Here is a 27131-nt window from a genome sequence, read left to right as displayed (position 1 = left end):
CTAGAAAATGCAAGGGGAAATCTTTACTGACCATCCTGGCCCTATCTGGATTGCGGTGGGATGATCCAGGGCAGAGCAAAATGGCTGTCTGAACTTGTCTGGATAATTATCTGGGTACCTGTGCTGAATACTGGCAGTACCCACCAGAGCTGGTGTTAGACATTCAGAGGCCCAAGGCAGAAACTGGGGAGGGGGTGCCAAAGAACTCTGCGGCACGTCTCATATTCCGCCAAAACCGATTTACTCATATCACCCCTCTCCTCAGGTCACTTCACTGGCTTCCAATCAGATACCGCATTCAATTCAAGCTTCTCCTTCTTACCTACAAATGCATTCAGTCTGCTGCCCCTCACTACCTCTCCTCCCTCATCTCCCCATGTTCCCGCCCGTAACCTCCGTTCACAGGACAAATCCCTCCTCTCTGTACCCTTCTCCAACACCGCCAACTCCAGGCTCCGCTCATTCTGCCTCGCCTCACCCTATGCTTGGAACAACCTTCCTGAGCCCTTACGCCAAGCCCCCTCCCTGCCCATCTTCAAGTCTTTGCTTAAAACCCAACCTAACTCTTACCGTTCACTAAATCCAGACTGCCCCAATTTGACCGCCCCTATCGGACTGTCCATTCACTTGTCTCTTAGATTGTAAGCTCCTTGAGCAGGGACTGTCCCTCTATGTTAAATTGTACAGCACTGCGTAACCCTAGTAGCGCTTTAGAAATGTTAAGTAGTAGTAGTAGTAAAGCTGGCTTTCAGCCTATACCTCCTTCAGCATGAGGCAGGCTTGGGGGCCCAGTTTGCCACCCCCTAACACCGGCCCTGGTACCCACATAACTTCCAGCAGCCATGTTATACCCGGACACTGAGCACTAGTATTTGTGTACAGCCCAGTGCTTGATATCCAACTGCTGTTTTTAAAGTCACGCCGACCATGATGTTTAAACAGTGGAGGGGTTCAATCACAATAATAAAGTTCAGCTTTCATGGTGGATAAAGCTAGACTGCTTTGCTGGATTATTCTTTTAATCCAGGTAGGGAAGAATCACACCTTCTCACGATTATTAAGGCAGACCATTATGCACTGATCTGAGATCTGAAAAAACACATGGAATAAATGAAGAGTACAGTTTCAAAGCTCTTGTAAATGTTATCAACATCCGATTCTTGCTTGACATTGGAAACTTTTTTTTCTCTTCACAAAAGGTGTCACAACGAACTAAGAAAAATCTGTCACTTAGGACCTCTTTTACAAAGCCGCGCTGCCGATTCTCGGTGTGGCAAATGAGAGGAAGTCCATTCAATTCCTATGAGCTTCCTCTCATTTGCTGCGTGGAAATCGCTAGCGTGGCTTTGTAAAAGAAGCCCTTAGAATGAATAATTCTGACTGAATTATCCTGCTTCAGAAGTCTGATAACATTTGAAAAAGAAGGCACACACAAACATGGTCTGCTGGTGTATTTTCACCATTCTCAGAGTAAGCAATGGCTTCCCCATGTCTATCTCAATAGCAGACTATGGACTTTTCCTCCAGGCACTTTTTTAAACCCAGATATGCTAAGTACTGTTACCACATTCTCTGGCAATGAGTTCCAGAGCTTAAGTATTTGCTGAATTAAAAAATATTTCCTCCTATTTGTTTTAGAAGTATTTCCTGGTAACTTCGTTGAGTGTCCCCTAGGTCTTTGGACCTTTTGAAAGAGTAAAAAAAATAATTGATTCACTTTCAACCCAGTTTTACACCACCCAGGATTTTGTAGACCTCAATTATATCCTCCCTCAGTCATCTCTTTTCCAAGCTGAAGAGCCTAAACCTAATTAGGTTTCCTCATATGAGAGGAGTTTTATCCCCTCTGAACTGCAATGTGAGGCATCTTCCATAGAGACGTTGTGTTTTCTTGAGCCCTGATTTAATTTAATATTTCTATTTATTTCCACCTTTAATAGCTAAACAGCCACTTCAAAACAGTGGTGTAGCTACGGGGGCCTGGGACCTCCCAAATTGGCTCTGGGGCCCCTGCTGTGGCTGGCAGGGGTCCCCAACCCTTGCCAGCTGAAGTGTTTGTTCCGCGCTGGTCTCAATGCATTGCCTACCCTGCTCTTCTCAAGTTGCGTCATGCACACTCGTTTTAGTGAAACTGAAAACGCACGCCACTTCACGCATGCTCAGTTTCATTAAAACAAGTGTGCACGGTGCAACTGAGAAGTTTTCAGTGAGAACAGGACAGGCAATGCAAGACAATGCACGGGATATGCTTCAGCTGGTGGGGGTTGGGGACCCCCGCCAGCCAAGGTACCTTCATGCAGCGGCAGGAGGGGGGGCAGTGGCATCAGGAAATGGTGGCGCAGGGAGGTGGGCCAAAATATGCACCTCCCACTTTGGGCTCTGGCCCCTCCCTCCCGTCAAGGTCTAGCTAAGCCCCTGCTTCAAAAGTAGTTCACAATAATGTTGGAATTGAGGCTAGAAAGCCTCCATTTCTTGTAAGGCGCGAGATCCTTGTACTGCTATTCTGTTGCTCTCATAAAACAGATACAAGAATTTTTAAAACAGTTCACAAGCTGCCAGGATCTAAAAGCACAGACCATTCCCCGTCTCCTGCAGCAGCTCAGGTACAGAAAATTCTGTGGCACAGTTTAAGATCATGCAAAGATGCTGTGCTATATCTGCATACATTTAAACATATTTTTAACATAGGCACAAAATATATGTTTTACTAACAGGACCTCTCCCAAAGATCTTTCCAGACTTTGTTCTGAGTCGCTGGATTTCACCTTTTACTTTTAATTTCCCTATTATCTACTGCTTTCTCAGTTGCAGGAGCCTGTGGTGAGAAGTGGGGCTTTCGGGAATCACTGTAAATTACATAAAAACAAAACAGAAAACAGTCTTAGGATGTGCATGGAAAAAAATGTTCAGTTTGTTTTCTATGATTTACAGAAATTTCTGCTAATTTTCATACATTTTTGTTCAGTGTATCTCAGGAACTTGTGCACATAACTGATTTATGCACATAAAATGGGGTGCCCCAGCAATTCCCAACCTGCGCCACAGCAAGCTCACAGGGGAGCTAAGGCATATTTTAAGACCCCTTTCAAAACTGTGGCAACCATGGAATGGCTGGTTGGGATGCCCAAGCCCTGGGCTCCATGCTGCCTGAGGAAGTGGGCGGTATGCTTCAGCCGCCAATGCTGACACTCTCAGGCATGCTCAGTTCATTTGAACCATGCTGCCCACTTCCTCAGGCAGCATGGATATTGGGGCTCGGGCAGCAGACTGCTTCAGCTGGCAGGGCTTGAGCATCTCCGCCAGCAAATGTAGAACTCCACACTGCCATCGCTGTTGCTACCCCTGGGGGTGGTGGAGAAGACCCCGAGAGAAAATGTGTGGCCTGGGAAAACCGAGAAAAAATTACTTAAACACTAAGGGTGCCATGAACTGAGAAAGTTTGTGAACCACTGGTATATACATTAACTGTACTTGCTTTTTTTTTTTTTGGGGGGGGGGGGGGGGGGGGATACAATAACAGGGTACCTAGAATTAGGTATCCATAAGGTGCATGGTAGAAGTCTATTCTATAAAGGAAAGTAGGTGCCTAGTGTAACTGGGTATATATATGCTTAACATTTAGGCCATGGATCTGGGGTAAGTGCAGCAGATACAGAGTACTGTAAGTTACTCATGCAAGTGGGAGCCCTGTCCATGCCCTGGTGCCTGTGTACGCCCCCTTGCAAATCCATGCTATGCAAATGGGTATTTCCAGAATGCTGGCATATACAGTGGGGGAAATAAGTATTTGATCCCTTGCTGATTTTGTAAGTTTGCCCACTGACAAAGACATGAGCAGCCCATAATTGAAGGGTAGGTTATTGGTAACAGTGAGAGATAGCACATCACAAATTAAATCCGGAAAATCACATTGTGGAAAGTATATGAATTTATTTGCATTCTGCAGAGGGAAATAAGTATTTAATCCCTCTGGCAAACAAGACCTAATACTTGGTGGCAAAACCCTTGTTGGCAAGCACAGCGGTCAGACGTCTTCTGTAGTTGATGATGAGGTTTGCACACATGTCAGGAGGAATTTTGGTCCACTCCTCTTTGCAGATCATCTCTAAATCATTAAGAGTTCTGGGCTGTCGCTTGGCAACTCGCAGCTTCAGCTCCCTCCATAAGTTTTCAATGGGATTAAGGTCTGGTGACTGGCTAGGCCACTCCATGACCCTAATGTGCTTCTTCCTGAGCCACTCCTTTGTTGCCTTGGCTGTATGTTTTGGGTCATTGTCGTGCTGGAAGACCCAGCCACGACCCATTTTTAAGGCCCTGGCGGAGGGAAGGAGGTTGTCACTCAGAATTGTACGGTACATGGCCCCATCCATTCTCCCATTGATGCGGTGAAGTAGTCCTGTGCCCTTAGCAGAGAAACACCCCCAAAACATAACATTTCCACCTCCATGCTTGACAGTGGGGACGGTGTTCTTTGGGTCATAGGCAGCATTTCTCTTCCTCCAAACACGGCGAGTTGATTTCATGCCAAAGAGCTCAATTTTTGTCTCATCTGACCACAGCACCTTCTCCCAATCACTCTCGGCATCATCCAGGTGTTCACTGGCAAACTTCAGACGGGCCGTCACATGTGCCTTCCGGAGCAGGGGGACCTTGCGGGCACTGCAGGATTGCAATCCGTTATGTCGTAATGTGTTACCAATGGTTTTCGTGGTGACAGTGGTCCCAGCTGCCTTGAGATCATTGACAAGTTCCCCCCTTGTAGTTGTAGGCTGATTTCTAACCTTCCTCATGATCAAGGATACCCCACGAGGTGAGATTTTGCGTGGAGCCCCAGATCTTTGTCGATTGACAGTCATTTTGTACTTCTTCCATTTTCTTACTATGGCACCAACAGTTGTCTCCTTCTCGCCCAGCGTCTTACTGATGGTTTCGTAGCCCATTCCAGCCTTGTGCAGGTGTATGATCTTGTCCCTGACATCCTTAGACAGCTCCTTGCTCTTGGCCATTTTGTAGAGGTTAGAGTCTGACTGATTCACTGAGTCTGTGGACAGGTGTCTTTCATACAGGTGACCATTGCCGACAGCTGTCTGTCATGCAGGTAACAAGTTGATTTGGAGCATCTACCTGGTCTGTAGGGGCCAGATCTCTTACTGGTTGGTGGGGGATCAAATACTTATTTCCCTCTGCAGAATGCAAATAAATTCATATACTTTCCACAATGTGATTTTCCGGATTTAATTTGTGATGTGCTATCTCTCACTGTTACCAATAACCTACCCTTCAATTATGGGCTGCTCATGTCTTTGTCAGTGGGCAAACTTACAAAATCAGCAAGGGATCAAATACTTATTTCCCCCACTGTATGTGCTTATGTGCTAATATTCTAATCCTGTTTACAAAGCTGTGACGGCATTATCACATCAGCAGCCGCTAGCGTGGTTTTGTAAACAGGGGTCTAAATGTTTGTGTGCATAATGTGTATGTAAATCATAGCATCTAGATTATTTTAAAAAATGGCCCATATTGTGCATAAAATTTCTGAATGTACATCCCTATTGTATGCAAAAGTGCTGCTACTTTAGTTTCAGCTTATTTAAGTTTTGATATACCATTCACTGTAAATATATTTCAGAGATTTACATGTGTTTAAAAAGTACAGTAGAATGCCGACGAGTCAACCTTTGGTTATGCAGTGTTGTTTTGGATTACCTGACAGTTGGTAATCTGGGATATGTTCCCTCCCAAATGTCAGGGCATCACCACCACACTCAGCACATCCCTCCCTTCCCCTCCCCCACCAATGCTTCTGCTCATACCGGCTCCATTCTCAAAATGGCTGCCATGACCTCTGACGATAGACATTTTGAAAGTGGAGCTGGCATGGGGAGAAGACCGAGGATCATTCCTCCCCGACTTCACCGCTAGACCATGGACTCTAAGGTACGCCCGGGGGGGCCTACAGGTGGGTGGATAAGGTGAGGAGGCACTTGGGGGGGGGGGGTGTCTAAGAGGGGAGGGAGGCTACGCCTTGTGGTAGTGGAGTAGTAGCCTAATGATTAGTGCAGTGGGTTGAAATCCTGGGGAACCGGGTTCAATTCCCACTGCAGCTCCAGGTAGAAATCTTAGAGTGTGAGCCCACCAGGGACAGAGAAAGTAACTGCATACGTGTGCAGCACTGCGCATGCCAAGTAGCGCTATAGAAATAAGTAGTAGTGGTGGTGTCATGACACATTTGAATTATCCAACATTTTCAGTTATTCAACCACCTGTCAAGTCCAATTTATGCTGGATAATCAGGAATATACCACATTGACAGGGCCAAATAAAATGAGCGAGGCAAAGTTAATTCAATAGAGTGAAAAAGAAGGAGAAGCAGATAATAGAAGGCACCCTGCTGTTTATTGCAGCCCCCAAACCACATTCCCTGACAAGGATATAGTTTTGTTTTGGTTTCCCCAACCTTGGGGCCCTTTACCAAGCAGTGCTAAAAAGTGGCCTGTGCAATCCCCAGCGCGGGTCTTTACTGCATGCTCAGGCCGCTTTTTAGTGCTGGGGTAAAATGACTCCATTTTTCTATTAAGGGCCAGGCGCTATGTTTTCCATTAGCACGTGGTCATTACCACGGGAGCACTTGACGACACCTGTTTTGTAGGCAGTAGAGCTCAAATGCTAATCCTGTGCTAATCAGTGCACGACAATGTTCCCACACTAATCGATTAGCATAGCCAAGACCACTCACCACCCCCAAACATGCCCCCAGTGCTATAAAATACAATATTTTTTTTAGTGCATGGGTTAGTGCGCACTGATCCAAAAACTACCACAGGACGCCTGAGTGCGCCCCACGGTAAGCCATTTCACCATGTGGTAAATATGCGTTTCTCCTTATCACTGCTTAGCAAAAGGGCCCCTTTCTGATTCTTCTTTTACTGCTTTTGTAATCACTCTTTGTCAAAATGTTTCTCCTGTGCTTTCAGTCAGTACAAGGCAACAGATCACATTTGCACAATTCAGGTAAAGCTTAAAATACAGAAAATTTCTACCACATCTGGAACATCTCATCATTATTTTTTACCTCAAAAGACCAATTCAGACAGCTATGACCAGTGCTTGACCCCCTCTCTATGGGAGACGAACCCTAGGCAACAGCTGCAGGAATCAGGCCCAATGTGAACAGTGCAAGAGACTTACCCTTCAGCTTTTCAAGTTCCCTTTTTATATCATCATAGACCTGAGATAAAATACCTTCCTCTGATTTTGTTCCATCCAAATAAACTGAAAAGATAAAGGGGGGGGGGGGGGCGTGGAGGGGAAAAAGTTACAGTTTTTTTTTTCTTTATTACAAGGGTTGGATTATTGCCAGTTCTACTTATAAGATCACCGAAAGGGAAGGACACTGAAGCATTTATTATTGCAAACAAGCATATCACAAGGAAGAAGAGGAGAGGCACTGGATCAGTGGTTGTTGCAAACAAGCTAATACTTGCATATTAAAACAGTCCTGGCTTTGTTAAGATAATAAGCAGCAGTACCCTAGTGACAATCAAATTACACATTTATCCCCGTTTACTAAGCCGCACGGCAATGCCGACACAGCTCATTCAAAGTGAATGGGCTGTATCAGTTTTAGCGCTGCTTAGTAAACAGGAGGGAGGTTAATAAAGAACAGCACCTCTGGAGTACGGACAGAAAGGACAACTCCGCAGATAAAGACCAGCAAAAAAAGGAGCAGGTCCATATATGTACAGATATATTTTAGACCGTGGGACCCCTGTTGCAAGCACCATACACTGAAACAAGGGCATGTCGGGTCAATGATTAGTCATTAAATCTGGTGGCTCACTAATACTGCCTTTGGTCATCTCTGTGCCTTCTCTGCTGAAAGAAGATCATCATGTCAAAAACGCCCCCACAATAATAGATTAATGGTTGAAATGCCATTTCAACAAGGAATATGCCAGCTTCCTCAGGGTGTGGCTTTTTGAATCCATAATATCAACATTGCTGCACTTTTTGGTCTTGTTTCTGCCTGTTGACTCAATGTTTTTATTTTTAGAAAAATACTTTTTGAATCTTCTCCAGTGATTGCCACTGTGTGCTGCCTCATGCTGACTTGATGTAATTTCATCCTGCTTGCTGTAACAAGGTAAAATTATGTATCATACCTGATAATTTTCTTTCCATTAATCATAGCTGATCAATCCATAGACTGGTGGGTTGTGTCCATCTACCAGCAGGTGGAGATAGAGAGCAAACTTTTGCCTCCCTATATGTGGTCATGTGCTGCCGGAAACTCCTCAGTATGTCGATGTCAAAGCTCCATCCGCAGGACTCAGCACTTAGAGAATTACACCCACAAAGGGACACTCTGCCCAGCTCACCACCGCCGAAACGGAGGAGGGGAATTAACCCAGCTCATCCCCACACAAGTGGGGGAGGGGAATCCGTCCAGCTCATCCCCGCGGAGCGGGGGAGGGACACCACACCCGCCGATGCGGGGGGATCTGGCTTATCCTGCAACCGCAACCGCGGGAGGAGCTGACTGACCCTAACACCGCCGAAGCGGGAGGGGTACAAAGCTGCCCTATAGCCGCACGAAGCGGGAGGGAGTGCCGGCAGAATTTAAGTCTCAATCCAGCCCCGTAAAACGGAGGGGAGAGGAATGCAGCAGCTCACTGTAACACAAACTCGTCTCAACTCTTGAAGAATCCAAGTGAAAAAACTTGAACACGAAGTCCTCCTGAAGTAACTGAAGACTAAACTTGAACCTAAAATTCAACCAGAATATAAACAGTACAGATATCTGGGAGGGGCTATGGATTAATGGAAAGAAAATTATCAGGTATGATACATAATTTTACCTTCCATATCATCATGCTGATCAATCCATAGACTGGTGGGATGTACCGAAGCAGTACTCACCCAGGGCGGGACATTGAAATCCCTGACCTCAACACTGAAGCTCCAAACCGGGCCTCCGCCCGAGCAGCCACAGTCAAGCGGTAATGCTTGGAGAATGTATGGGCCGATGCCCAAGTTGCCGCCTTGCATATCTCTGCCAAGGAGACGGACCCGGCCTCTGCCATCGAGGCCGCCTGAGCTCTAGTGGAGTGAGCCTTCAGCTGGATAGGCGGCACCTTCCCCGCGGCCACATAAGCCGCTGCAATGGCTTCCTTGACCCATCTTGCCACTGTAGGCTTAGCAGCCTGCAGACCCTTACGAGGACCTGCAAACAGGACAAACAGATGATCCGATTTCCGGAAATCATTGGTCACTTCCAAGTATCTGATGATAACTCGTCTCACATCCAGATATTTGAGAGCAGAGTATTCCTCTGGGTAGTCCTCCCTACGAAAGGAAGGGAGACAGAGCTGCTGATTCATATGGAAGCGAGAAACATTCTTGGGCAGGAAGGAAGGCACTGTGCGAATAGTCACTCCTGCCTCAGAGAACTGCAGAAAAGGCTCTCGACATGAGAGTGCCTGGAGCTCGGAAACTCTTCTGGCTGAAGTGATAGCCACCAAAAAGACTGCTTTCAACGTCAGGTCTTTCAGAGATGCCCTCGACAAGGGTTCAAAAGGCGGCTTCTGTAACGCTCTTAGCACCAGGTTGAGATTCCACGCAGGCACCACCGAGTGCAGAGGAGGGCGCAGGTGATTAACTCCCTTGAGAAAACGCACCACATCTGGCTGCGAAGCCAGGGAAGCACCCTTCAGGCGGCCCCTGAAGCAAGCCAAGGCCGCTACCTGGACTTTAAGGGAACTGAGCGACAGGCCTTTCTCCAGACCTTCTTGCAGGAATGCCAACACTGAAGAAATTGGAGCAGTGAATGGAGAAAATGAGCCTGCTTCACACCACGCTGCAAAGGTACGCCAAACCCTGGCGTAAGCAGTAGAAGTAGAGCGCTTCCTCGCTCTCAGCATAGTGGCGATGACCTTGTCTGAGAAGCCCTTCTTCCTCAGACGCTGCCGCTCAATAGCCAGGCCGTAAGACCAAAGGGGGAGGGATCCTCCATCACCACGGGACCCTGATGTAACAGACCCTGCTCCACTGGCAGCCGCAGAGGATCGTCGACTGAGAGCCTGATCAAGTCCGCATACCAGGGACGTCTGGGCCAATCCGGACCCACCAGGATTATCCGGCCCGGATGCTTTGCCACCCGGTCTAGCACCCTGCCCAACATGGGCCAGGGCGGGAACACATAGAGAAGCTCTTGTGTCGGCCACTGTTGGAGAAGAGCATCTACTCCCAGGGATCGAGGGTCCCGTCCTCTGCTGAAAAAGCGCGGCACTTGGCAATTGGCCGATGACGCCATCAGATCTAGGCTCGGCTGGCCCCAGCGCTTCGTGATGTCCAAGAACGCCTGAGCAGATAGCTGCCACTCTCCGGGCTCCAAGGTATGGCAACTGAGAAAGTCCGCCTTGACATTCATGACTCCGGCAATGTGGGCCGCTGACAGCTGTTCCAGGTTCGCTTCCGCCCACTGGCATAGATTCATGGCCTCCTTGGCTAGAGGGGCGCTCTTGGTACCTCCCTGGCGGTTGACATAGGCCACAGCCGTGGCATTGTCCGACAGGACCCGTACAGGCTTCAACGCCAGTACCGGGATGAACTCCAAAAGCGCCAACCGAATGGCTCTGAGTTCCAGGAGGTTGATAGACCACTTTGCCTCTGCAGGAGACCAGAGCCCCTGCGCTGTCCTTCCCAAGCAGTGGGCTCCCCAGCCCGACAAAGAGGCGTCCGTCGTGACGACAATCCACTCCGGGGTCACCAGAGGCATTCCTGCAGACAACTTGTCTGTCTGCGTCCACCAGCTCAGCGCCTTGCGCACTGCTGGATCCAAGGGAAGGCGCACAGCATAATCCTCCGACATCGGAGTCCAGCGCTGCAGCAGAGAGAGTTGTAGTGGTCTCATATGAGCCCTGGCCCAGGGCACTACTTCCATCGTGGCCGTCATAGAGCCCAACAGCTGCACATAGTCCCAAGCCCGAAGAGGAGAGGCTACTAGGAACTGGTCCACCTGAGCCTGAAGCTTGACAATCCGATTGTCTGGCAGGAACACTCTGCCCACTTGGGTGTCGAATCGAACTCCCAGATACTCCAGGGACTGAGTTGGGCGCAGCTGGCTTTTCTCCCAGTTGATGATCCACCCCAGGGAGCTCAAAAGAGCAACCACCCGGTTCACAGCTTTGCCGCACTCTGCATAAGAGGGGGCTCGGATCAACCAGTCGTCCAGATAAGGATGGACTTGTACTCCTTCCTTCCTCAGGAAGGCCGCAATGACCACCATTACTTTGGAGAAGGTCCGCGGAGCCGTAGCCAACCCGAACGGCAGGGCTCTGAACTGGAAGTGTCGGCCCAGGACTGCAAAATGCAGAAAGCGTTGATGAGGAGGCCAGATGGGAATATGCAAGTACGCTTCCTTGATGTCCAAGGATGCCAGGTACTCCCCTGCCTTCACTGCCGCTATAACAGAGCGGAGGGTCTCCATGCGAAAGTGCCGAACTTTCAAGGCCCGATTGACCCCTTTGAGGTCGAGGATAGGCCGTACAGAACCTCCTTTCTTTGGTTCCACAAAGTAAATGGAGTAACGCCCCTTGCCAAGCTGATTTTCTGGCACCGGAACGACCGCACCCAGGCGGATCAGATTGTCCAAGGTCTGCTGCACTGCCACAGCTTTGACCGGAGACTTGCAGGGAGAGAGTACAAACCCATCTCTTAAGGGTCGGCAGAACTCTAGCTTGTAGCCGTCTCTGATGACTTCCAGCACCCAAGCGTCTGAAGTTATTGCGGTCCACTCGCCCAGAAACGAGGACAGCCGTCCTCCAATCTGCACTGGGGCGTGGACCAAGGCCCCGTCATTGGGTACGAGACCCTGGGGGAGGACCGGAGGGAGCACCTCCGGGACGGCGGTCTCTGCGAAAGGAATGCTGCTTGGGAGAGAAGTTCCTCTTGAAGGAAGAGGGGGCAGAGGAGCCCGACCTGCCCGGGCAGTACCGACGGGCTTCCTGAAACCGTCCTCTGGAGGTACCGGGGCGAGTACTAGCCCGAGCCCTGACCTCCGGTAACTTCTTGCCCTTAGACGTGCCGAGATCGGTCACGATTTTGTCCAGCTCGACCCCAAAGAGCAGCTTGCCTTTAAAAGGCAATCTAGCCAGGCGGGATTTAGAGGTGTGGTCAGCAGACCAATGCTTCAGCCAAAGCCACCGCCGCGCAGAGATTGTCTGAGCCATGCCTTTAGCTGAGGCCCTCAAGACATCATACAGCAAGTCTGCCAAATAGGCTAAGCCCGATTCCAGGGCCGGCCAATCAGCCCTCAAGGAATGATCCGAGGGGGAAGCCCGCTGCACCATAGTCAGGCACGCCCTGGCCACATAGGAGCTGCAAACTTAAAGCAGCCGCCTCAAAGGACGACCTTAAGGCCGCCTCCAATCTTCTGTCTTGGGCGTCCTTTAGGGCCGTGCCACCTTCCACCTGCAACGCCGTTTTCTTAGTCACCGCAGTGATTAAAGAATCCACGGTAGGCCACAGATAGGCCTCACGTTCACTTTCAGGCAAAGGATAGAGGCGGGACATAGCCCTAGCCACTTTAAGGCTCGCTTCCGGGACATCCCATTGAGCCGAAATTAAGGTGTGCATGGCATCATGCACGTGGAAGGTTCTAGGCGGGCGCTTCGTCCCCAGCATAATGGCAGAGCCAACAGGGGCTGAGGGAGAGACGTCCTCCGGAGAGGAAATCTTCAAAATGCCCATGGCCTGCACTAACAGGTTGGGCAAATCCTCTGAGCTAAAGAGCCGCGCTGCAGAGGGGTCATCCGCTCCATCCGAGCGGGGATCCGTCTCCTCCAAGGAATCCGCAAAGGACCGTTGGGAGAACTCAGATACGCTGCCCTCATCTACATCGGAGGAGACAAAGTCCTCCAAGGCCCGGGAATCAACCCGAGGGCGTTTACCTCCGGGGGCCTCAACCTCTTTACCAGACGAGGGAGCAGGGGCAGCGTTTTGCATAAGGAAGGCCTGATGCAGCAGCAAAACAACTCGGGGGAGAAACCCCCCAGACTGTGCACTTCCCCAGCCTGGGCTACAGCCCTAGACGCACCCTCAACCGGCGCTCGCAAGAGCGGGGGAGAGACATGCTGCGCATCCAAGATGGCGTCCGGCACGACACTCCGCGAAGGAGCCGCGCGGGAAGAACGGCGCTTAACTTTAGCCGCTTTTGTGCCGTCGCCCAAATTAAGGGCGTTCATGGCATTAATGTCTCCCACCTCAAGGGCGGCCCAAGAAGAAGCCGTCCGAGCCGCGTGGCCGGTCAAGATGGCGGAGGCGAGCAGCGGGGGATGGGCGTTTATGGCGGGAAAAACCGCCACACCGGAGGAAGGACCGGGACACTCATCGGTCACGAAACTGTCACCCAACAAGGGCGAATCAGACTTTAAAATCCCCGCATCCCCTCTAGAAGCGCCCAAGCGATCAGGGGAGCCACTCTTTGCGCCCTCGCCCTCCGACGCCATAGGCCACGTGGAGATCAATCGGGGAACCCCCTGCCCGCTATAAAAAGGTAAAAATTACCTGCTTTCCGCTCCGAGCTGTAACGACCTGGTGTCCAAGTGAGTAGCTGCAATAAACGTTTAAATAAACATCGAAATAAACGCCTTTAAGGACGTTCAAAAATTTTTTTTTTTTTTCTTTTTAACGGAGCCAGCGGGAGGGGGGAGAAAAGGAGGGACCTGGCGCCACCAGGTTTGCACTTGCTCAAGAAGAGCCCTCAACCCCAGGCACTCAACAAAACCTAAAAATTAGGCTTGGAGGCCTAGCCAGAGCTGCTGCTGTGTGTGACCACCACCTGCTGAGATAGAGAACATACTGGGGAGTTTCCGGCAGCACATGACCACATATAGGGAGGCAAAAGTTTGCTCTCTATCTCCACCTGCTGGTAGATGGACACAACCCACCAGTCTATGGATTGATCAGCATGATGATATGGAAAGGCTGTTGCTATAACCACTAAACAAATTTGGATGCACCCACAATACACACAGTGTACAATACAGGTATTGTACCTTTGTAAAAGTCATTTGTGTTGCAGTGCCAGCGGCAGCCTTACTCATAGGCTGTATCTGGCCTGCACTGTGCCTTTCCCCTGTAACCCGTCCCACCGCTTCTGATGTAACTTCCTGTTTTCGGAAGGGCAGGGCGGATTAAGGGGAAAGGCTGGAAGCAGTCTGAGTAAGGCTGCTACTGGCACTGCAGCAAGGAAGACTTCTGAAAAGGTACAGTACCTGTATTATACACCGGGGAGCGAGAGAAAGCCATGGGCAGGACAAGGAAGGGACAGAGAGATGCTAGACCATATGGGGGGGGGGGGGAGCATAGCCACATGGGGCCCCCTCCTTTGGCCTCAGGCCCCTAGGTCCCCTCCTATGGGTAAGAGAGACACAGATGCTGGATGGGGAATTCTAGTGGGTGTGTACTAAAAATCAACTAAATTTGTCTGTTCATCTCTTTATTCTTCTTTAAATTTGAATTTTAAAAGTACTGCCTGAGAATCCAGAAAATCCAAAAATGTGGAATGACTCAATCCCCAAACAGTCCGGATATTTGGATTTGTACTGTACCATTTTTGTCACACTCCTCTGAATCGCTTCAAGTCCTTTTATGTCATTAGTGAGATATGGCCTCCCAAACTGAACACAGTACTCCAAGTGGGGCCTCACCGATGATCTGTACAGCAGCATTAACATCACCTTTCTTCTACCAGTTAATACCTGTCTCTATGCAGCCTAGAATCCTTCTGGCTTTGGCCACTGCCTTGTCAAATTGTTTCGCCACCTTGAGATCCTCTGACACTATCACCTCAAAGTCTCTCTCCTGATCCATGCTTATCAGCCTCTCATCCCCTATCACGTATGGCTCCTTTGGATTTCTACACTTTCTTCACATTAAATCTACAGTTTTATGATTCTCAACTGAAGGCTCAAGTGGACAGCTTACTACGAGAAGAACAAACATAGTAACATAGTAGATGATGGCAGAAAAAGACCTGCACGGTCCATCCAGTCTGCCCAACAAGATAACTCATATTTGCTACTTTTTGTGTATACCCTACTTTGATTTGTACCTGTGCTCTTCAGGGCACAGACCGTATAAGTCTGCCCAGCACTATCCTCGCCTCCCAACCACCGGCTCTGGCACAGACCATACAAGTCTGACCAGCACTATCCCCGCCTCCCAACCACCAGTCCCATTTCCCACCACTGGCTCTGGCACAGACCGTATAAGTCTGCCCAGCACTATCCCTGCCTCCCAACCACCAGCCCCAACAGATTCTGCGTAGATAACATTTTCACAGTGGGCAAGAGTATTAGAAAAGGTTCTTCTGTACAAAACCACAATAGTTATAAATTTTGAGGGAATTTTGAAAAAGCATTCAACAGCATCAAAGGAGACTGCTTATGAGTATTATGAAATCCTATAGAATCCTTACCGTATTCAGAGTTATCAAAAACCTGTTTAAGAGTGAATGCAAAGTCAGAGTGGAAGAGGGTCACACAAATTGATTTAAAATAGTAACTGAAGTTAAGCAGGGTTGTGTATTGTCCCCATTATTATGCAGTAGGTGTAAAAAATACAGGAATCACATGGTGTGAATAAATGCAGCTATAAGAATTTGAATTTTGCAGATGATGTGGCCTTGTTGGCAAGTTCTCTTTGGGCAATGCAGACCAAGACAGATAAATTCATTAATTTTGGTGAAGACATGGGGTTGCTTTTCATTAGGGAAATAAAATATGCTGGACTGTCCATTGATCCCTTCTGAACACAGAAAGCGCACACTAACCTTACAACTAATTCAATCATATATGCAGAATACAGGAGGACCCTGAAATGCGCAGACAAAAACTGAACTGGAAACCCCAAGAATCCTGCCTGCCTGCAGTGCAACATCCTGAAAAATAGTCAAAAGCCACTATTAGACAGGTAGACTTGGGAAAGCCACTGCTTATCCCATCTCCCCCACCCCTCTTTCACCTCTCCCCTGTACATCCCTCAATTTTCCCCTTCCTCCCCTTTATACCGACTCATCCCTGATTCCCTCTCTCTTTGTCACTGCACTTTTCCATACCCTGGGTGCTCTTTGTGCCACAGGATTTGTGTACTATGCAGTAAAGGCCCTTCTCCAGCCAGGATTCCTGCTTTTATTTAGTTATTTATTTTTGGTATTTATATCCCACATTTTCCCGCCCATGGGCAGGCTCAATGTGGCTTACATTAGTTCAAAAGGTTAACAGCAGTATAATAAGACACATTAGGAATGCAGTGTAGTCACATAACATAATGGGTCAGAAAACATTAAGGCAGTGCGGAGCTGCAGTGTAAGCTGTCCTGAATAAAGCGGTCTTCAGGGAGATTCTGAAAGCCTGTTGTTCGGAGGTAGCTTTTACTGAGTTGGGTAAACCATTCTCTCTCTCCCCCCCCTCGCCACACATAAACACATTTTTTTCTTTTCTCCCCCCCCCCCCCCCCCACACTCATCTCATAGCCTGTTATTTTCTTGCTGTCATCTGACTCTCCTGTCCTGCTAGCACTTATGCATTGAGAAAGGAGCTGCATCAGTATAGAATGCTCATGCACCTGCACAGTCTACTGAACTGGCTCCAGCTCCACCCTCAGTCCTGCACACCTGAGTGCAGATGTGTTCAGCACTGCAGAAAAAGACTCAAGTAGGAAGTGGCAGCAGCACAGTGCAATATGTAGTGTGCACCTGTGTCAGATAGCAAATCCAGGCCCTGAGCACGTGTATTTGCTTCAGTTTCTTGCCTTCTGCCGCACTGTGGGCTGACTAATGCAGGCAGGAAGTCTAAACTGCAACTTGTTCAGAGACCACGGGCTATTTTTGAGAGGCTGAAAAAGGTACTTATACTAAGCTGCCAACACTTCTTACCTGAAAAAAACCCCAAACCCCCTGATCATACTTAAAGGGTAAACTTATCTGAAGATCAGAACTATCAAGATAAATTCAGCCCTACATCCTTACCTCCACCCCTTGCTCCCCAGGAACAACTCCTGACCCTCCTCTAAATTTCATAATTTAGCTGACAAGATGTTAAAGTGAATGATACATACCTGTAGCAGGTGTTCTCCGAGGACAGCAGGCTGATTGTTCTCACGACTGGGAGACGTCCGCGTCAGCCCCCATCAACCGGAAGAAGCTTCGCGGGCGGTCCGCACGCAGGGCACGCCCACCGCGCATGCGCGGCCGTCTTCCCGCCCGTGCGCGACCGTTCCCGCCAGTTGAATGACAAGCAAAAAGATGAAAACGCAACTCCAAAGGGGAGGAGGGAGGGTAGGTGAGAACAATCAGCCTGCTGTCCTCGGAGAACACCTGCTACAGGTATGTATCATTCACTTTCTCCGAGGACAAGCAGGCTGCTTGTTCTCACGACTGGGGTATCCCTAGCTCTCAGGCTCACTCAAAACAAGAACCCAGGTCAATTGAACCTCGCAACGGCGAGGGTATAACAGAAATTGACCTACGAAGAACAACTAACTGAGAGTGCAGCCTGACCAGAATAAATTCGGGTCCTGGAGGGTGGAGTTGGATTTACACCCCAAACAGATTCTGCAGCACCGACTGCCCGAACCGACTGTCGCGTCGGGTATCCTGCTGGAGGCAGTAATGTGATGTGAATGTGTGGACAGATGACCACGTCGCAGCCTTGCAAATCTCTTCAATAGTGGCTGACTTCAAGTGGGCCACTGACGCTGCCATGGCTCTAACACTATGAGCCGTGACATGACCCTCAAGAGCCAGCCCAGCCTGGGCGTAAGTGAAGGAAATGCAATCTGCTAGCCAATTGGAGATGGTGCGTTTCCCGACAGCGACCCCTAGCCTGTTAGGGTCGAAAGAAACAAACAATTGGGCGGACTGTCTGTGGGGCTGTGTCCGCTCCAAGTAGAAGGCCAATGCTCTCTTGCAGTCCAATGTGTGCAACTGACGTTCAGCAGGGCGGGTATGCGGCCTGGGAAAGAATGTTGGCAAGACAATTGACTGGTTAAGATGGAACTCCGACACCACCTTCGGCAGGAACTTTGGGTGGGTGCGGAGCACTACTCTGTTGTGATGAAATTTGGTATATGGAGCATGAGCTACCAGGGCTTGAAGCTCACTGACCCTACGAGCTGAAGTAACTGCCACCAAGAAAATGACCTTCCAGGTCAAGTACTTCAGATGGCAGGTATTCAGTGGCTCAAAAGGAGGTTTCATCAGCTGGGTGAGGACGACGTTGAGATCCCATGACACTGTGGGAGGCTTGATAGGGGGCTTTGACAAAAGCAAGCCTCGCATGAATCGAACGACTAAAGGCTCTCCAGAGATGGCTTTACCTTCCACACGATAATGGTAAGCACTAATCGCACTAAGGTGATTCCTTACTGAGTTGGTCTTGAGGCCAGACTCTGACAAGTGCAGAAGGTATTCAAGCAGGTTCTGTGCAGGGCAAGAACGAGGTTCTAGGGCCTTGCTCTCACACCAAACGACAAACCTCCTCCACTTGAAAAAGTAACTCTTTTTAGTGGAATCCTTCCTAGAGGCAAGCAAGACACGGGAGATACCCTCAGACAGACCCAACGCAGCGAAGTCTACGCCCTCAACATCCAGGCCGTGAGAGCCAGGGACTGAAGGTTGGGGTGCAGCAACGCTCCGTCGTTCTGCGAAATGAGAGTCGGAAAACACTCCAATCTCCACGGTTCTTCTGAGGACAACTCCAGAAGAAGGGGGAACCAGATCTGACGGGGCCAAAAGGGCGCTATCAGAATCATGGTGCCGTGGTCTTGCTTGAGCTTCAGTAAGGTCTTCCCCAGCAAAGGTATGGGAGGATAAGCATACAGGAGGCCGATTCCCCAATGGAGGAGAAAGGCTTCCGACGCTAGCCTGCCGTGTGCCTGTAGTCTGGAACAGAACAGAGGCAGCTTGTGGTTGGTCTGAGAGGCGAAAAGGTCCACCGAGGGGGTGCCCCACTCTCGGAAGATCTTGCGTACCACTCTGGAATGAAGCGACCACTCGTGCGGTTGCATGACTCTGCTCAGTCTGTCGGCCAGACTGTTGTTTACACCTGCCAGGTATGTGGCTTGGAGAAGCATGCCGAACCGGCAGGCCCAACGCCACATTCCGGTGGCTTCCTGACACAGGGGGCGAGATCCGGTGCCCCCCTGCTTGTTGGTGTAATACATTGCAACCTGATTGTCTGTCCGAATTTGGATAATTTGACAGGACAGCCGATCTCTGAAAGCCTTCAGTGCGTTCCAGATCACTCGGAGCTCCAGGAGGTTGATCTGCAGATCCTTTTCCTGGAGGGACCACAGACCCTGGGTGTGGAGCCCATCGACATGAGCTCCCCACCCCAGGCGAGATGCATCCGTCGTCAGCACTTTCGTGGGCTGCGGAATTTGGAATGGACGTCCCAGGGTCAAATTGGTCCGGATGGTCCACCAGAGCAGTGAAGTGCGGCAACTGGTGGAGAGGCGGATGACATCTTCTAGATTCCCGGTGGCTTGGAACCACTGGGAAGCTAGGGTCCATTGAGCAGATCTCATGTGGAGACGAGCCATGGGAGTCACGAACTGTGGAGGCCATATGACCCAGAAGTCTCAACATCTGCCGAGCTGTGACCTGCTGAGACGCTCTGGTCTGCGAAGCCAGGGACAGGAGGTTGTTGGCCCTCGCTTCGGGAAGGAAGGCCTGAGCCGTCTGGGTATTCAGCAGAGCTCCTATGAATTCCAGAGACTGGGTTGGCTGGAGATGGGACTTTGGGTAATTTATCACAAACCTCAGCAGCTCCAGGAGTTGGGTAGTGCACTGCATGGACCGGAGGGCTCCTGCCTCCGAGGTGTTCTTGACCAGCCAATCGTCGAGATATGGGAACACGTGCACTCCCAGCTTGCGTAGATACGCCGCCACCACCACGAGGCACTTTGTAAACACTCGTGGGGCAGAGGCGAGCCCAAAGGGCAGCACACAATACTGAAAGTGCCTTGCGCCCAGGCGGAATCTGAGATACTGTCTGTGAGCTGGCAGTATCGGGATGTGAGTGTATGCGTCCTTTAAATCCAGGGAACATAGCCAATCGTTTTTCTGAATCATTGGCAGAAGGGTGCCCAAGGAAAGCATCCTGAACTTTTCTTTGACCAGGAATTTGTTCAGGCCTCTCAGGTCTAGGATGGGACGCATCCCCCCTGTTTTCTTTTCCACAAGGAAGTACCTGGAATAGAATCCCCGCCCTTCCTGCCTGGGTGGTACGGGCTCGACCGCATTGGCGCTGAGAAGGGCGGAGAGTTCCTCTGCAAGTACCTGCTTGTGATGGGAGCTGAAGGATTGAGCTCCCGGAGGACAATTTGGTGGCAGGGAGGCCAAATTCAGGGCGTATCCGCACCGCACTATTTGGAGAACCCACTGGTCGGAGGTTATGAGAGGCCACCTTTGGTGAAAAAATTTTAACCTCCCCCCGACCGGCAGATCGTCCGGTACGGACACTTTGAGGGCGGCTATGTTCCCGTGGATCCAGTCAAAAGCCCGTCCCCGGCTTTTGCTGTGGAGGCGCAGGGGGCTGCTTGGGCGCACGCTGTTGACGAGAACGAGCGCGCTGGGGCTGTCCCTGTGCCTGACGAGGCCTTCGGGCCGGCTGGGTGTACCTACGCTTTGCAAAAGAATAGGGTGCAGCCTGCCGGGCCCGGGAAAAATGTCCACCTGCTGAGGTGGATGCTGAAGGCGCCCGGTGGGAGAGCTTGATGCAGTTGGTCCACCAGCTGCTCGACCTTCTCACCAAAAATATTATCCCCCCGGCAAGGGACGTCGGCCAGTCTCTGCTGGGTGCGGTTGTCCAGGTCAGAGGCACGCAGCCATGAGAGCCTGCGCATCACTATACCTTGGGCCGCAGCACGAGATGCCACGTCACAGGTGTCATAGATACCCCTGGACAGGAACTTTCTGCACGCCTTCAGCTGCCTGACCACCTCCTGATAAGGCCTGGACTGCTCCGGCGGGAGCTTATCGACCAGGTCCGCCAGTTGCTTCACATTGTTCCGCATGTGGATGCTCGTATAGAGCTGGTATGACTGGATGCGGGTCACGAGCATGGAGGATTGGTAGGCCTTCCTCCCAAACGAGTCCAGAGTGCGAGACTCCCGCCACGGGGGCGCCGAGGCGGTATCCCTCGAACTCCGTGCCCTCTTGAGAGCAGAATCCACGACCGCCGAGTCATGGGGCAATTGGGGCCGCATTAACTCTGGGTCAGAGTGGATTCTGTACTGGGATTCCGCTTTCTTGGGGATGATGGGATTAGATAGCGGTCTCATCCAGTTTCGCAGCAGTGTCTCTTTGAGGACATTGTGCAACGGCACCGTGGAGGACTCTCTAGGTGGTGATGGATAGTCGAGGACCTCGAGCATCTCAGCCCTCGGCTCATCCACAGAGACCACGGGGAAGGGAATGCAGATAGACATATCCCTGACAAAAGAGGCAAAAGAGAGGCTCTCCGGGGGTGAGAGTTTCCTCTCCGGTGAAGGCGTGGGGTCAGAGGGGAGGCCCGCAGACTCCTCTGAGGAGAAATATCTGGGGTCCTCCTCTTCCCCCACGAGGCCTCTTCCTCGGTATCGGACATAAGCTCATGTAGCTGAGTCCTTAACCGGGCCCGGCTCGACGTCGAGGCACCGAGGCCTCGGTGTCGTCGAGCGGTGGACTCCCGCGCCGGCGGGGACGAAGCTCCCTCCATCGACGTCGACGGGGACTCCACCTGCGTGGCGGTCGAGACCGGCGCCGCAAGCGGCGGCGGTGTCGACTGCCTCGGCACCGGGCTAGAGCTCGCTGGCACCACAGTCAACGGCGCCGAGGGCGCAATCACCCCCGGCGCCGGCACAGCCTGGCGCATCAGCCCTTCCAGGATCCCCGGAAGGATGGCTCGGAGGCACTCGTCCAGGCCCGCTGCCGGGAAAGACGGTGGAGCCGGTAGAGGTGTCGGTGCCAGAAGCTGCTCGGGTCCAGGAGACGGCACCGAAGTGCTGGGACCCTGACGCGGCGGTACCTCCACAACCGAAGGGGATCTCTCCTCTCGACGAGGACGCTTCGGCGTCGACTCCTTGCCGGCAACCGGAACCCTGGTGCATCGAGGGCGACCGATGACGGTGCTTTTTTGATTTTTTCCGATGCCCGTCATCGGCGCCAGGTGGAGCAGAGGAGGAGGAGGTCGATCCCCCTCGGTCACAAGGAACCGGGTCCAACAGGGTTCGGTCCCGAGGGCCATGGGCCGAGGGAGTGACCGGGGCCGATTGCCCACGCGGCCTCTCACCCCTACCTTCACCGGAGGGCCGACGGGACCTGTGCTCCTGGGGTCGATGCCATCGGTGCCGATTTCTCGGGCATCGATACCGGTACCGAAGAACCGGCCGTCGATACCAATGCCGTCGAGGTCGACGTCGAGGGGCCGGCGCAAGTTCCAAAAAGACGGTCCCGAAGAACTTGCCTCGCAACCTGAGTCCGTTTCCGGAGACCGAGACACAGAGAACACGACTTGATATTGTGCTCCGGCCCGAGGCACTGGAGGCACCAAGCGTGGGTGTCGGTCTACGAGATCGGCCGGCCGCACCGACCACACTTTTTAAATCCACTCGGGACCTTCGAGGACATCGACGGAAAAATCGCGTCGGCGAAGTTAAAATCGTCGATGGTGGCGGTAATCACACCTCGAAAAAAGAAATCGACCGTGCGGCCACTAGGCCGCAACGCGACGCCCCCACTAGAAACGAGGGAAAATGGGAGCGCGTGCTCCTTCTTTTTTTTTTTTAAAAGAAAAGAAAAGTGGAGCGCGCGGCAACTAAATAAAATAAAATAAGAAGTTCGCGTAAACGCGACGGTTTTTCCGGGGCTGAAACAGAGAGAGCGGCGAAGGCACGACTCTCTCCAGTCGCGGAAAAAAAAGGAACTGGCGGGAACGGTCGCGCATGGGCAGGAAGACGGCCGCGCATGCGCGGTGGGCGTGCCCTGCGTGCGGACCGCCCGCGAAGCTTCTTCCGGTTGATGGGGGCTGACGCGGACGTCACCCAGTCGTGAGAACAAGCAGCCTGCTTGTCCTCGGAGAAGCTAAGTTATGCAGCAGCACATGAATAATTCTGAATAGCAACTTAAGAAAGGTTGGCATCGGGGTTTCATCAACTTCTTTCATGCACGTCTGCTAGTTACACTATATATATAAAACCAAGTGAAAGCAAGAGAGGTGAAAAGGAAAGGAAAGCATTTATGTATAGATGCTCAAAACTCCAGCGCTGCACAACAGCTCCCTAACATTCAGCGCTAATGACATGCAAATTTAGGCGTGATGTAAGCACTAAATATTAGGGAGCTGTTTCCAGTTCTGCAGGAGAAGTGTGCCTGGACATGTGCTCAAGGCACAATCCTCCCACAGAAGAGGTTTGACAGGTCTGAGTTTTTCTCTCAGACATGTCAAACCTAAAAGCCTTGGTGGTCTGGTGGCCATCCAGACCCAAACACAAGGGCCTGGAGGTCCAGTGGACCCTCAGATCCCTCACTCCCCAAACACATAAACCCTCCCAATAACCCACTCCGCCAAACACATAACCCCCCACCAACAAATCCCGCCAAACATAAGGGGGCTTAGAGGTCTGGTGGACCCCCAGACCCTTTATTCCCCCCATGCAGATAGCCCCACTCCCCCCCCCCAAATACCCTGATGGTCCAGTGGGGACCCTCGACAGGCCCGATGTGACTTCCTCGAGGGCTGACGGTGGGGTCCCTCCAACCCAACCCCCTCCCTTCATACCTTAAAGTTGGAGGAGGAGGAGGGACCAGCACTCCCTCCCTCCTCTGCAAGCACCACCTCAAAATGGCAGCATCCCGCCCTGCTCGGTGTATCCTGGGATGCACTGGGTGGGGCTTAACCACCATATAAGGGAGTTTCTCAACCTTGCTGTAGTTCTCAAAGATGGGGAAACTCTACTCAACCTGCCAAAAGTAGAGCCCGATGTGTGCACATACATCATACCTATGTTCTGAGCAACCTCCTGCATTTCGCTTCTGTTCTTCAGATACATTGGCCACACGTGTCCATCAAAATATCCTGAGGGGTCTGGTGGTTCATAAATTCTGGTACTATACAACATAAACATTAACTGCTTTTTACATCTGCTTTATATGGTTGCATGCAATACATTTAAGAAAATTCTATCCTATATGATCTATAGAATTTAAGCAGGTTACAATACATGGATTCTGAGCACATCAATTGCCTCTCTGGACCAGAGGCACTAGGCATTCTTCTTGCAAGTGCATAGTAGAAAAAAAAAAAAAAAAAAAAACCTCACCACATTTAATGCTCTGCTCCCCAGTCAGCTGTGCTTTAGAAATGTTTGACAACAGAACAAAATGCTGAATCTGGAGGGTCTGCTGGCTTTTGGAAATGTCATTTATTGCAGTTCTGCTGTTGATTCATATTACTGCAGCTTACAGTGAAAAAAGTATTCACTAAACCAGGGGTTCTCAACCCAGTCCTCAGGAAACACCAAGCCAGTCTGTTTTTCAGGATACCCAATAAATATGCACGCGATAGATTTGCATACAGTCGAGGCAGTGCATGCAAATCTCTCTCATGCATATTCATTGTGGGCATCCAGAAAACTAGATTAGCTTGGTGTGTCCTGAGGACTGGATTGAGAACTGCTGCACTAAACCCTAAATAGGTACCACAAAGAAGGATGATGACCATTTCTTTCACATTATACAGCTCAGTGCTGTACAGTATCTATATTCACCATCCAGAATTAATACATGACATTAAAAAAAAAAACTCCAGAACAATGCACTGCACTGAAAGGGGATGGGACTTGATATACCACCTTTCTGTGGTTACAATCAGAGCAGTTTACATATTATATACAGATACTTGGAAGGTTAAGTAACTTGCCCAGAGTCACAAGCAGCTGCAGTGGGAATTGAACCCAGTTCCCTACGTTCTCTGGCAGCTACAAAGTATAATAGTTTTCTTCGCTATTTCTTACCTAGGGTTACAGCAACACTATGAGAAGATTTCTAAAGGAAAATAGTCAGCTTCAAAGGGACCTAGCTGGACAACTCCTGAGATAAGTGCTTAGATTTCGTGGAGGGGGGGGGGGGGAAGAGTACCCCCTAGAGCAGGGGTTCTGAACCCAGTCCTTGGGACACACCTAGCCAGTCACATTTTCAGGATATCCATAATGAATAGGCATGAGATAGATTTGTCAAGACTGTGCTTCTTATCTTATCCTCTAAACCCACCTCTCCTCTTTCCCCATTCTCTATCTCAGTGGATAACACTCTCATCCTCCCTGTGTCATGAGCAAGTAACCTTGGGGTCATCTTTGACTCCTCTCTCTCGTCCTCTGCACATATCCAACAGACTGCTAAAACCTGTTGTTTCTTTCTCTATAACATCACCAAAATGTGTCTCTTCCTTTCTGAGCACACTACCAAAACCCTTATCCACACTCTCATCACCTCTTGCTTCGACCACTGCAACTTGCTTCTCACAGGTCTCCCATTAAGCCATTTTTCTCCCCTTTAATCTGTTCAAAACTTTGCTGCATGACTTACTTTCAACCAGTGTTGCTATGTTCATATTAGACCTCTTCTGAAGTTACTTCATTGGCTCCTTATACCTTTTCTGCATACAATTCAAGCATGTCAGTACCTCTCCACTCTTATCTGTCCCTACACTCCTCCCCGGGAACTCCGTTCATCGGGTAAATCTCTCCTATCTGTACCCTTCTCCTCCACTGCCAACTCCAGACTTTGTTCCTTCTATCTTGCTGCACCATATGCCTGGAATAGACTCCCTGAGTCAGTACGTCAAGCCCCATCTCTGGCCGTCTTCAAATCTAGGCTAAAAGTCCACCTTTTTGAGGCTGCTTTTAACTCCTATTCACTTGTTTAGTACACGTCTGTTTTATCATTCTTACCTTGGGTAATTCCCTTATCCCTTATTTGTCCTGTTTGTCCCTCAAGCAGGGACTGTCTCTTACATGTTCATTGTACAGCTCCGCGTACGTCTAGTAGCGCTACAGAAATGATTAGTAGTAGTAGCAGCATTGAATGCAGGTAGGGCATGCAAATTTATCTCATGCATATTCATTGTAGATATCCTGAAAACCTGAATGGCTAGGTGTGTCCCGAGGGTTGAAAATCCCTGCCCTAGAGTGACAAAAAACACACCCACATGGGTACAGCAGAGTCAGGGTACATTTGTGGCGTGCAGTAAACTACGCATGTTGGGAGACTGATTGCCAGTTGTGTGGGTTCAAGTGCTTTACGTGCAGAAATAGACTTGTATAGAACTGCCCTCCTCCTCCCTCCGATATGCATGTACATTTATGCGCAGCTTGTCTAAGCAAAAGTGTGCCTGGGCTGAGCAGAGGTGTTTCCAGGGTGGGCTTGGGCAGGGGCTAGCACTCATCCACACACTTTACTTTTATTCAGGTATTTTACAGTTTCTGCTTGGTGAAGAGGTGTAAATGTATGCATAGAAAGAGACCATGCTATAAGTGGACGCCTTCTATTAGGTGTGTTAATGCTGGGTGGTGTGAGCTTGTTCAATAACAGCACCTGGATTCCACTTCACAATACAAGCACAACCCAGTACAGACCTAATGAAACTGCTGTAAGGGCAAGTAGTATTCCGTAAGTTTCGCACATACAGTAAGTGGCAGCACCACTCATGCCCTTTCCATGCTCTGCCCATGTGAATAACTCCCTTGCATTTACACACCTCCCATACACAACAGTGTTTAGCAGCTTCATGTGCGTGTATGCTTACCTGCAAAACTGCAGGTATTTTATACCCTCACGTGCCCAACTAGCACTTACATGTGGGCTCCCTGTTATAGAATCACTCTTTAAAATGCCAAGTTTCTAGATGAGTAAGGGAAATACTCTTCAACTGCCACTGAAAGGTCCATAGGATCTGACTAAGAACTCAGGATATGTGGTTGAAAGGAGTAAACAAAGCAGTAAGGTAACCGCACATTTGTTTACATTAAGCACTGTGGATGTAAGGATTAGTCTCACCCAACAAAGGTGTAGAGACAAAGCAAGT

General features: G+C 50.2%; 1 protein-coding gene across 7 annotated transcripts in view; it reads right to left on the bottom strand.

Moving 5' to 3' along the window:
* Positions 1-2778: 2778 nt before the first annotated feature.
* NMRK1 (nicotinamide riboside kinase 1) overlaps positions 2779-27131 on the bottom strand; it is a 55402-nt gene continuing 31049 nt past the window's right edge. For all 7 annotated transcript variants that reach the window (XM_030192348.1, XM_030192354.1, XM_030192349.1 and 4 more), the window contains 3 exons: positions 24051-24157; positions 7192-7275; positions 2779-2846 (listed from right to left, as the gene is read on the bottom strand). In XM_030192348.1, the coding sequence (XP_030048208.1) occupies positions 2791-2846; positions 7192-7275; positions 24051-24157 (247 nt within the window). In that variant the 3' untranslated portion in view covers positions 2779-2790. The remainder of the gene's footprint in view (positions 2847-7191; positions 7276-24050; positions 24158-27131) is intronic.

The sequence above is a fragment of the Microcaecilia unicolor genome, chromosome 2 (assembly GCF_901765095.1).
Source record: "Microcaecilia unicolor chromosome 2, aMicUni1.1, whole genome shotgun sequence".
Taxonomy (NCBI): Eukaryota; Metazoa; Chordata; class Amphibia; order Gymnophiona; family Siphonopidae; genus Microcaecilia; species Microcaecilia unicolor.
The sequence above is the reverse complement of the archived record's forward strand: the minus strand, read 5'-3'. Positions and strand labels throughout refer to the sequence as shown.